General features: G+C 39.5%; 1 protein-coding gene across 3 annotated transcripts in view; it reads left to right on the top strand.

Annotated features, from left to right (window-relative positions):
* Positions 1–13,039, top strand: part of PRSS12 (serine protease 12) — a 64,677-nt gene that overhangs the window by 34,850 nt on the left and 16,788 nt on the right. For 2 of the 3 annotated variants that reach the window (XM_050946347.1, XM_050946345.1), the window contains 2 exons: positions 9,617–9,822; positions 11,247–11,325. In XM_050946347.1, the coding sequence (XP_050802304.1) occupies positions 9,617–9,822; positions 11,247–11,325 (285 nt within the window). The remainder of the gene's footprint in view (positions 1–9,616; positions 9,823–11,246; positions 11,326–13,039) is intronic. The other variant, XM_050946346.1, reaches the window with a different exon arrangement.

The raw sequence follows: 13,039 nt of genomic DNA, 5'->3' as shown, positions 1-13,039 counted from the left end.
AAGCCTGTTAAATCATACATACATATTTTTGACTCAGGTCAGCAGGGGAGAGGAGATTTCCTTAAAATGCAGACTTGTGCAACAGAGAATAAAACAAATGAATTAATAGTTGTACTGTATATTTTACTCTCACGGTTAACAAGGAACTATGTTTTTATTTTTACAAAATATTGTTTTGTAACATTAATAACCTTCTTAATTAAGATGTGTTTCTGAAGTTGAATCTGGAAAACCTAAGTTGGCAAGATGTCTAGGCCCCAATTAATAGTACTTTTAAAGATCTGTCTTTAAGCCAGCTTGCATACTTTAGATTAATGTTAGTAGCAGAAGAACAATCTGAAGAACATTAATAATCTCCTAGAACTGGAAGGGACCTTCAAAGATCATCGAGTCCAGCCCCCTGCCTTCACTAGCAGGACCAAGTACTGATTTTTGCCCCAGATCCCTAAGTGGCTCTGTTAAGGTTCCTTCCCCACTCTGAACTTTAGGGTACGGATGTGGGGACCTGCATGGACACTTCTAAGCTTAATTACTAGCTTAGATCTGGTATCACTGCCACCACCCCCAAGTATTACCTTTTTCCCTGGGTAGTCTTGAGGGACTTCACCAGTTCCCTGGTGAACACAGATCCATACCCCTTGGATCTTAAAACAAGGAGAAATTAACCATCCTCCCTCCTTTCTCCCACCAACTCCTGGTGGATCCAGATCCAACCCCCTTGGATCTAAAAAAACAAGGAAAAATCAATTGGGTATTAAGAAAATGGTTTTTAATTAAAGAAAAGAAAGGTAAAAGAAAACCCTCTGGGAGAGATTAGCATACCAGCTACTTTCACAGACAACAGATTCCAAACACAGAGGATGTTCCCCTGGGCAAAACTTAGTTACACAAAAAATACTCAAATACCCAATTTTTGATAATTCCCTTAATGGTACCAAGACAAATTACAAAGAAAATAAACATAAATCTACTTATCCATTTCTAAAACTTACTACTCTGATAAGAGGGTGGTTTCTTGATCTTTTTCACTCTGGCTGAAACTGAGACTCTAAACAAAGGAAAACTTCCCTCCTTCCTTTTGAAACATCTTGTTCTCCCATTGGTTCCTCTGGTCAGGTGTCAGCTAGGCTAGGTGAACTTCTTAACCCTTTACAGGTAAAAGAGGCATTAACCCTTATCTGTTTAAGATAATCAAGTCCAGCCCCCTGCCTTCACTAGCAGAACCAAGTACTGATTTTTGCCCCAGATCCCTAAGTGGCCCCCTCAAGGATTGAACTCACAACCCTGGGTTTAAGCAGGTAAATGCTCAAACCACTGAGCTATCCCTCCTAATGGGAAAAGCAGTTATGAAATAATAATAAAAAATAATGGTGACTAATCAAAACACGCTTAAAACTGAAAGAACATGCACCTTTTGTGAAGCATTACCTAATGTCTGACAAAGACTAACAAGTAGAGTAATTTTATGGATATGGGAAAAGGATAGAAGAGAGATGTTTTGGAAGCTCTCATGCTTGTTGAGCAAGTTAATTGGCATGATGAAAATTCTAAGATATTTGGGGCCATGAATATATAAACATATATGAAATGAAGATTAGAATATTTTTTCAGTACAGTTTTGGTAATGTAGCAGAAACTTCCATTCAACCTTTTCCATGCAGATTTTCTGTATGGGAGGACAGGTTTTTGACCTTGTAAGGTATTCATTAACTGGAACATCTATATATACCACTGTGCGTCTTTGCACTTGGTGGGTCTAGTCTACCATATTGAAGTACAGATCCCCGCTTTTTATCTGTGTTTCTTTTACATACCAGCTTAATGCAGAATTCAGAATTCCCTCTTTGTTCTGCAGTAACAGCTGATGCCATTGGAGGCACAGAGAGTGGAATTTTCAGAAGTGCTCTGCAATAACTCAACTCTGCCCCTATTGATTCCACCTAGACCCCTCAGCTGGGACCATGGCTTGATAATGAATGAGAAACAGTTTAAAATATTTTATTTTAATGTTTATTTCTAATAGTTAAGCCTATCATATATTTGGTTAATGTATTGGGATCTTAATATCAAAATGTATTTTAGCAAAAGCTTTGTCATTCATTTCAATGTGTGGTTATACTCCCAGTCTATACTGTGGAACAAATTTTGGTCTCTGTTTCTCTGGATTTACACTGGTGTAACAGAGATCAGATTTTTTTCCTTTTATATTTCTGTACTGGGCCATTTTAGGTTCCTACTGAGTTGGATGAGCTTGTACTCATTCTGTTAGCCTGAGCCACTGCCTATACCCCACTATTTTTAGCGCACTAGTTCAAGTGGAACTAGTGTGTGTCCATCTACCCATGCCACAAAGCACCTTCCCAGCCGCTGTGTAGACATACCGTAAGTGCAATAGCAATCTGGTATGGTGTTTTGTTGCTTTTTGCTTTAAATATAAATACATTCTTTTTTTATCATATTTTGTTTATTCCAGCCTTCAGCCATTGCTCTCTGACTGAAGACAGAGGCTGGAGGTCACCCTACTAATGATGTCTGGAGCACAGCAGTAAGGACAATTGGTAGAAAGGACAGTTTTTTAAACACTATATTCAGGTGCAAAGTATATATATATATATTAGTATTTACATGTGCATTTTCCACAGGGTGTGTGTGTGTGTGCATAAATCAGAAAAATATGCATGCAAATGGCAACTTGTAATTAGTGTAATTTGGGTGCCTAACTCCCTTAGGCTCCTTTGAAAATCCCTGACTCACTGTCTCCAAATTAAACCCTTAAGAGAGAGATTGAAGGTGACAGTGTTTATTAGCTGATTCAGTATCCAAACATGGCTGTTCCTTCGCCTTCTGCTCTGCACCAGACAATATTAACTGGGTGATCTAGTTCAATCAGGAAATGACAGCAAGGTATGAAAACAGAAAATAGAAGATCAAATTAAAATCATACATATGTATTAAAGAAATGTACTACAATTAGTGTCCTACTCAGAAGAGCAAGGACTGGGGCCTTTTGAACTAGTTAACAGGATATCCCGATTAACAGATGACTCCATTTCAACAGTAATGCCCCTGCAGAGCTCATCACATTACTGTACAAGGCCATGAACCTGGGAGGAACTACTGAGATAATGATTGAGGCCCAGATCCACAAAGGTATTTAGATGCCTAACTACCACTGGTTTCAGTGGGAGTTAAGCACCTAAATACATCTGAGGCTCTGGGGCCAACCCTGCTGCCTGTCCTGGCAACTATGAGATACTTGCTCTGGTGACCCAGCATGTATAGCTGGAGTGGAAGGTGGTAATTAATATATACACTTTCTGATAAACATGGACTGAAAGCTGTTGTTACAGCATGTTCTAGCACAAAACTGAAATGCCTAAGACCTAAATAAGATTAAATATCCAGATCTCCCAAAGGGAGTTACTTTCCCCATTAAGCAGTACTATTTGTTGTTGAGCATCATTAGACTTTAGTCTGTTCCCTGGGAAATGTCCCTTTTAAACCGATTTTTTGATTAAGTAAGTGTCGATGAAGTGTAGTACACTGAATAAACTCCCATGCATAGCAATTATCAGCAATGTGGCAGCCTGCACCAGTGCATGGCAACAGAAAAGTTTCCTAAAACAGTATGGAAGAGCTCCCTTGAAACAGGCTACTCATACTGATACTTCTGATGCTTTGGCAGCTATAACCTTTGCCCCAATGAATAATCTCACTCTTTCCTTCTCCTTCATATTTCTCCTTAAAAACTACTACTTTTGCCTCCATATCTTTTTGTGTACAAACTATTGACTTGTATGTTGTATTGTTTCATGTGAGATTTAGATTTAAGCTCTTTGGGATGTGGACTTTAAGTATTTAATAAAACACTCTGAGCATGACACACCATAAATAATAACTATTCCTAGCAGGGTTTAGAAACGAAGGGTGGTAATTCACAATCAGGTAAATTAATTTCCCCTGAGGAACTGTAGAAAAATACCTCACTAAACTTTACTAGATGCTCTTGACAAAGTTTTCTTAAAGGCAGATCCCCAAAGTAGATATGATTTTGCAATAAAAGCCTGGAGTTTGTCACCGTTTTGTGATACTATATGTGGACACATCAGCTCCCCACAGAAATCAGGGAGTTTGTATGTTCCTTGTGTCTGTGTGTATGTGTCTGCAATCAATATAATTGTTCGGAGAGGTGTGGGGGGAGGATTTGGAACAAGAAGAGACACATTGTTTGTGGCTAACAAGTTAAACAAATCATTCTAAACCCACTATGTAAAGATTGTCCTATAATGCTTCCAAAGTCAACGAGGCTTTGGATTATCTGGCATGTATGTGCAGGTCACACAAATTAAAATGTCTAGGGATAGCTTGATTTTGTGCTACCAACTCTGTCAGCTGTTTTCTAAATTTTTCTTTTGCATTCCCTTTTTATTCCTCCTCTTTAGAGTGTAGTCAAAAATCCACATAGGGAATATAGATGTGCATATTCAAATCTGAAAAGAGAGGAACATTTCACCCCCACTCTCCAGTCTAAATTATATGGACATTAGAGCTCTTTGGCCCCTGATCCAGCCATGTGCTGCTCTCCAGTGGAAGGGGATTTTTCCATTACTATGGAATCCCCAGCTGGTACCGAGCCTGTTCAGCTCCACTTGTGCTACTCTCTCTCAACACTGGGAGTATTACTTATTTTTCTGCCTAATTTGGTATTATTAAACATACCTGTTTGAAATGTTAGTCTGCACAAATGAACTCATGCTTCTCACCGGACATACAGTTATCCCTTTGGACACATAATAATGTCCTCTTTTCAAAATGTAGCCTTAGGGTATGTCTACACTGCAATAAAAGACCTGCAGCACTGCCATGGCTGGCCTGGGTCAGCTGACTCAGGCTCACAGGGCTCAGGCTGTGGGGTTAAAAATTGCAGTGTAGACGTTTGGGCTCCAGCTACAATCTCATTCCTTAAAATTAGCCAATCAAAATACATTCTGGTGAATTCAGCTATAAACATTTCCTCACATTTCTTTTTCAATTTATTGATATGCAAACTCATGACTTTACCAGGTGCCTTGAATATACTTTTGTCATCATTTCAGGTAACTGTACCTATATTTCCCCCCCTAGTCGTCCACTCAAAGCACCCACTCCAGGCTCTCAGCATCATCTTTCCGCTGGGTAGGAAAGATAGAAAATGTGGCAAAAGACCACCTTGGCTTAACCACGAGATCTTGCATGAGCTAAAAAATAAAAAGGAGTCGTATAAAAAATGGAAACTAGGACAAATTACAAAGGATGAATATAGGCAAACAACACAGGAATGCAGGGGCAAGATTAGAAAGGCAAAGACAAAAAATGAGCTCAAACTAGCTACAGGAATAAAGGGAAACAAGAAGACTTTTTATCAATACATTAGAAGCAAGAGGAAGACCAAGGACAGGGTAGGCCCACTGCTCAGTGAGGAGGGAGAAACACTAACAGGAAACTTGGAAATGGCAGAGATGCTTATTGACTTCTTTGTTTCGGTCTTCACCGAGAAGTCTGAAGGAATGCCTAACATAGTGAATGCTAATGCGAAGGGGGTAGGTTTAGAAGATAAAATAAAAAAAGAACAAGTTAAAAATCACCTAGAAAAGTTAGATGCCTGCAAGTCACCAGAGCCTGATGAAATGCATCCTAGAATACTCAAGGAGCTAATAGAGGAGGTATCTGAGCCTCTTGTTATTATCTTTGGAAAATCATGGGAGACAGGACAGAGTCCAGAACACTGGAAAAGAGCAAATATAGTGCCTGTCTATAAAAAGGGAAATAAAAACAACCCAGGAAACTACAGACCAGTTAGTTTAACTTCTGTGCCAGGGAAGATAATGGAGCAAGTAATTAAGGAAATCATCTGCAAACACGTGGAAGGTGGTAAGGTGATAGGGAATAGCCAGCATGGATTTGTAAAGAACAAATCATGTCAAACCAATCTGACAGCTTTCTTTAATAGGATAACGAGTCTTGTGGATAAGGGAGAATTGGTGGATGTGGTATACCTAGACTTTAGTAAGGCATTTGATACAGACTCGCATGATATTCTTATCAATAAACCAGGCAAATACAACTTGGGTGCATAACTGGCTGGATAACAGTACTCAGAGAGTAGTTATTAATGGTTCCCAATCCTGCTGGAAAGGTATAAAAAGTGGGGTTCCGCAGGGGTCTGTTTTGGGACCGGCTCTGTTCAATATCTTCATCAACGACTTAGATATTGGCATAGAAAGTATGCTTATTAAGTTTGCAGACGATACCAAACTGGGAGGGATTGCAACTGCTTTGGAGGACAGGGTCATAATTCAAAATGATCTTGACAAATTGGAGAAATGGTCTGAGGTAAACAGGATTAAGTTTAACAAAAACAAATGCAAAGTGCTCCACTTAGGAAGGAACAACCAATTTCACACATACAGAATGGGAAGAGACTGTCTAGGAAGGAGTACGGCAGAAAGGGATTTAGGGGTTATAGTGGACCACAAGCTAAATATGAGTCAACAGTGTGATGCTGTTGCAAAAAAAGCAAATGTGATTCTGGGATGCATTAAGAGGTGTGTTGTGAGCAAGATATGAGAAGTCATTCTTCCGCTCTACTCTGTGCTGGTTAGGCCTCAACTGGAGTATTGTATCCAGTTCTGGGCACCGCATTTCAAGAAAGATATGGAGAAATTGGAGCAACAAGAATGATTAAAGGTCTTGAGAACATGACCTACGAAGGAAGGCTGAAAGAACTGGGTTTGTTTAGTTTGGAAAAGTGAAGACTGAGAGGGGACATGATAGCAGTTTTCAGGTATCTAAAAGGGTGTCATACGGAAGAGGGAGAAAACTTGTTCATCTTAGCCTCTAAGGATAGAACAAGAAGCAATGGGCTTAAACTGCAACAAGGGAGGTTTAGGTTGGACATTAGGAAACAGTTCCTAACTATCAGGGTGGTTAAACGCTGGAATAAGCTGCTTAGGGAGGTTGTGGAATCTCCATCTTTGGAGATATTTAAGAGTAGGTTAGATAAATGTCTATCAGGAATGGTCTAGACAGTGGTCCTGCAATGAGGGCGGGGGACTGGACTTGATGACTTCTCAAGGTCCTTTCCAGACCTGGAATCTATGAATCTATGGAGCCTAGGCTCTGAAATCCCGTGGAGGGGGAGTAGGCCTCAGGGAAGGGTATGTCTACACTGCAATTAAAAACCTGCAGCTGGCCCATGCCAGCTGACATGGGCTTCTGGGCTCAGGCTGTAGGGCTGTGTAATTCTGGCATAGATGTTCCGGCTCAGGCTGTAGCCTGAGCTCTGGGACATTCCCACCTTGAAAGATCCTAGAGCCAGGGCACTAGCCCAAGCATCTACAAACTGCAGTTAAACAGGCTATTAGCCTGAGCCTGAGTCAGTTGACCCAGGCTCTGAGACTCAGTGCCAAGGGTTTTTTATTGCTGTGTAGGTGTAGCATACCTTAGTTGAAAATATATGCACATGGTATAATATAACACCCTACAGCTCTATAGCACTCAGTACATTGTATTTCAACAAAATGACACTAACTTGCATTTTACTAATCTGCAAACTTGTAATTCACTCACTCACACAGAGTGTTCTTGTGTGCTCACCCACTTCTCAGAAAGCCAGCAGGGATGTCTTAGATCACTAATACTTTGTACTCTTATACACAATACACTACAGAACATTTACTAATACTTATGATAATGTTTCATAGTGTAATTAAAAAACAACACATAAATGAACAAAGTGGATGCTGAGATGAATTATTCTTGCTTTTTTATTGTTTGTTCACTTGCTGGCTAATTTGCTAAATTCAGTCATTCACAATGGGCCTTCCGGTCATTAGTGAAATGCTACTGTATTGCCCATAAACTGTAAGGATCAGAGTTTCAAACCCTAATAAGATGCCTTAAATCCCACAAATGGATACTCAGCCTGATACCTATCCATATAAATGTATGTCTCATATACCTAAATTTTGTTTTCATCATCCAAGTTCAGGATTTAGACATCCTATGAAAGAGCTCATATTTCAAAATGGGCTTCACACAAGTTTTTTTATTGGTGATTACAGATTTAGGGCCCAATACTTCAGGATTTTGCATGCCCTCAACTGATACTGAAGCACTTTGCAGAAATGGGCCCTTATGAAGCTAAATTAATCTCTGGTGTCACTCCACTGAAATCCAGGATAAATTTGATGAACTCCATCTAATCTAAGGATTTCTGTAATGCGCATCACTGTAGTCCCTAATATTTTGATTAAAGCTTGGCTAAATTGATAGATAAGCTACCTACAGGATGATCCTCTGGTGGCACAGAGACAGCATAGCAGCTTCTTACCAATTATTGGTATGGGACATGGCCTGGGCTTTGCTGGCTACTTTATTTACCATGTGGGGCCACTGACAGCTGGTGCAATTTACAGCAGTTTGGGGACTGCTCTAACTTACACTGGGGAACTTGACTGGTGCACAGCCAGTCCAGGACTGGCAAAGCATAGAAGTATTTAACTCACCCTCCCCCATGCACATATCCAGTCCTGTCTGTTCTGCAGCTGCAAATGAAGATCAGAGCCATCATACTTGTCTTGGTGTGTTCATTAGTACCTGCTCTTGTGGGATAGCTGGGAGAAAAAGGTGTGTAATAATCTTGGCTACCACATAAACACAATATTAATGAGACATGCTAAAGCTTTGCCCAGATGGATGAACATGCTACACATCCAATTTAGATGTGCTTGAGGGAAAACAAAGTCTGACTGGTAAATACATTAAAATAATTTCTCTATTAGATTATGCCACAGTGATGAATTCTTCAGCCGATAGACTCACCACATTGTTGTAAAACCAATGTGATATGGTAGCAATAAGATCTAATGTTTGTGTGACTGGAAAAGATCCAACTCTGAACTTTACTTTTTGAAAAAGTATTATTACAACAATGAAATTCATCTCTTTCTCTAATTGTATTATTTTACATCTAAAATAAAAGTACAGGGTGTTGTAGTTTGAAGGTTATATTTTGTATATACGATTAATGATTTTCTTTGCCATGCTGCCCTGATTTATGTTCATAGTTGCCATTAATGTATGGTATACTTGAAGGCATATTTCCCAATAAACTGTAGGTTCTCCTTCCTTATTTAGCCAGTTTAGTTTTCGGAAAGAATTGTAACACAAATACATTATTTTGAGCGTACATTGATGCTGAGTTTAGGCAAGGATTAAACAGATTATGGAAAAAAAAAGTGGCGTGGGTTTTTATTTCGTGCTATTAAAATATAAAAATCCTTTTCCTTTCCATAGAGCTTATTAGCAAAAGATACAAAAGCATTTTACAAACATTAACTAATGAATCCTCCAAAGTTTGTCAATTATTCTAGTGTATAGATAAGTTAATAGAGGCAAAGAGAAGGTAAGTGACTTGTCCAAAGTTCTGCAGTGAACTAATAACAGAACTTGGAATAAAACCTCAAAGTCTTCCTCCTTAGTACCCTACTCACATCCTCTTCTATATATTTCAATTTAGGCAAATGTAGGACAATGCATAAAACATTTTAATTAAACAATGGCGTTCTGCTTGCAGAGGCTCAGCTAGAGCAAGGACTATGGCATATTTTGGGGAAGGGAAAGGACCAATCCACGTGGATAATGTGAAATGTACAGGAAATGAGAGATCCCTGGCAGACTGCATAAAACAGGATATTGGAACACACAACTGCCGTCACAGTGAAGATGCTGGCGTGATCTGCGACTACCTTGGCAAGAAGGCCTCTGGGAACAGTAATAAAAGTGAAATACCTTTGTGAGGTTTATGGCATTAGATTCAAAACTAGTATATTATGATGATTGCTAGGAAAAGAAAAGAAAAGGAAGGAAGTGAAAAATCTGATCTCACAGGAGAAAAATGTACATATTTATAAACAAAAATCTATTCCTTAAAATCTGTGGGTCAGGTGCCTGCTCTTTATGTCATTCTGGCAGTGCAAAGGAACCACAAAGCCAATTTAAATGGCACAGGGGAATCCTCTAGTTTAACCACATGGGGACCGTTGCAGTTAGGTGCAGCCAGGGCTTTAAGTTACGCTGGGTGTTAAACCAGATCCAGGGAGGCATAAAGGTGAGTGAACAACCACCTGTGTCCCCTCTCACCACCTGTGCCAAGCATAGACTGGCTGCAGCTGGGGACTGAGCCCTATATAGAGCCAAATTCTTCTCTCATACTAGTGTAAATTAATAATTAATTTGTTGTATACAGTGTGACTGTAGCCATGTCAGTCCCAGGGTACTAGACAGACAAAGTGGGTGAGGTAATATTATGTATTGGACCTATTTCTGTTGGTGAGCAAGACAAGCTTTTGAGCTTATGGTTTCTTTAGTCAGTAAGGACAAGATTCTGCAAGGTGCTGAGTGTCATCCCCATCCAGTGAGACCTGGAGAGCTCTGTATAAGCACAAAAACTTCTCTCATCAAGAGAAGTTGGTCTAATAAAAGAGATTACCTCACCCACCCTGTCTCTCAAATTACTTTGTAGAAGTCAAAGAAGTGACTCCAGATGTATGCTGATGTAACGCAGAGCAGAATATTGGTCTTAAAGTTAAATCACTTCAGATATGAAAAATAAGTAAAGATTTCCAGCTCTTTGTGTGTATTATTCATATTATAACTTCATATTTATTAAAAGATTTTTTTTAGTGGATCACATCCAGAAGGGTAACTCATTCTTACATTGTGAACTGAAAGAGACTGCAGATAATGGTTTGAACACCTGTTTAGCTTTCTATTAGGGCATGAGGGATAGTCCTCATTGCCTAGTGATCACAATTCAGAAAATATTCTCAGCCAGACAGAACCTTTAAAAGGTTTAGGTCAAAAATATTTGTGTGGGAGTCCTGTGAATGGAGAGAGAACAGTGTGGGAGTCAAAATCCATCATGAAGATACCAGAATGAAATTTTGCTGTAGGAGTATGTGATTATTGTTTTTTTAATTGGATTTCACTGACAAACTTTGAGAATAATATAAGGGTTGAGCCTACAAGGCAGGTCCTGAGCACACAACTCCCCCTGAGGTCATTGGATGGTGATGGTACTCAGCACAGACTCATGTCCTTACTGACTAAAGAAACAAAATAAAATACACTTTATTTTTAATCTACCAAACCTTATATATTGTTGCTGTGTGGAGTTTAAGGCCTAAACTTTATTTTCTGTTTAGATTCCCTTGCTTCTGTTTGTGGATTGAGGTTACTGCATCGTCGACAGAAGCGGATAATTGGTGGGAAAAATTCTTTAAGGTAAATGATATTCAGTACAGTGAAAGTCATTTTCAATGTAAAATTGTGGGATGTGCAGTTGCCATAAGCCCTCAGCCTTGTTTAGCTACTGATTAATTTTTTTCTTCTCATGAAATAAACGAGAATTTTCAATGTGAATTTTGCCATATTGGGCTTAGTTTGGCACAAAGAACATAATTTGTTCAACAAGTATGGTCTTTTCCAGGCCAGTTAGAACTGCATGAATTATTCACCCATTAGTTCACTTTGTGCAGCCCCATCCAAAGGGCTACATCTCTTCCTCTGTTTCCTCATCTTCAGTTTCTGTGCCAGTCTCTGTGGGATATCATGGTGCATCATGATCTTTCTCTGGCTACTTCTACACTACATGCCACTGGCAATATGTGTAGCTGTACATCCACACTGTGGTATGTAGCAAATGAACCTTTCCCCACTGCCTCCCCTCTGTCAGAGCCTTTCCTGGCTGGTAGAATCTTCCCTGCAAAAAGCTCCAGCAGTGGGGAGCAGCCAGACTGTTCCTCTGTGGCAGAGAAGAACTCCAGCAGAAGGAACTGCCTGAGCCTCTCTTTCCTGCTGGAGCTTTTCCTGGTAGCCACAGTCTTTTACTGCGGTGGTGAAAGGCTCCAGTAGTGAGGAAGCAGTGTAGATGGGGAAACACAGTTTGGGGAAGCAGAGAGCTATGGAGGGTATGTACTTGGGTACATACCCACATCCTTCATGTGTGTCTTTCCTCTACTTACTTAAGCCATGCCCCACCATCTATTCTGGTATTCATACCTGTGCTAGCGTTGTAAGAAGGATGCAGTGTAGAGGCACCCTGTAACACACAGTAATTATGCAGACATTCCCATGAAGCCATTCTGCCTACGGTCCTTCCTGTACAGCCCTCATGTGGGGAATAGGGGATGGTTTTTTATTTCTAGTGTCTTTGCGAGCCATTTGATGTGCATATGCGATATTCAAAATTTGAGTAATTGGTTGGACACACAAATCACATTTCATGTTTCAATTTCTTGATCAACTATGCAGAACTCTTACAGACAGATTTCCAGTGGGCAATCTTAGGATTCTGAATTCAAAATTTGCTTTATGTGAATACTTTGTAATATGCACTTAAATTTTGTTGTTTGAGTTAACATTCCTGCCGGTGAATTTGTTCACTAGAATATTCCCAGAAAGCACACACACAGGGAGCAGGAACACATTCAATCTGAGGACCAGATCAAAAAAAATCTTTGTGGTATTTACCAAACTTGGTGGTCAGATATTGCATTTCACTTTTGGGTACATTGGAAAAAGAGCCATTTCAGTTTCTCCTGAGAAGCAAATCCAGAACAATAGCTGTGAACAATATAGATGGATTTGTGGGTTTGCTATACATTTAAGAGAACTGTAAAATCCTAAATAGCATGAAAGGAGGTTGGGTATTATTAACGCATTAAAAACATGTTTTCTCAAGTAAAATATACTTTGTTGATGATGATATAGCATGGAAATAAGACTTTTCATTAACTGGTAGTTGATTCTTGGCCATATTGGTATATAACATGCGTCCATATGTTCACACACCCACACTTGTGTAACTGCAAGTACAGATTGACTTGTTTTCTTAATATTCGTGAATTATGACAACCACAAAGACTATTCATAATATCTTATGGATACAGGAATAAGGAACAAGGTATAAAGAATGTGATGTGGATACAAAGAATAT

Source organism: Gopherus flavomarginatus, chromosome 3 (genome assembly GCF_025201925.1).
Source record: "Gopherus flavomarginatus isolate rGopFla2 chromosome 3, rGopFla2.mat.asm, whole genome shotgun sequence".
NCBI lineage: Eukaryota > Metazoa > Chordata > Testudines > Testudinidae > Gopherus > Gopherus flavomarginatus.
The sequence above is the reverse complement of the archived record's forward strand: the minus strand, read 5'-3'. Positions and strand labels throughout refer to the sequence as shown.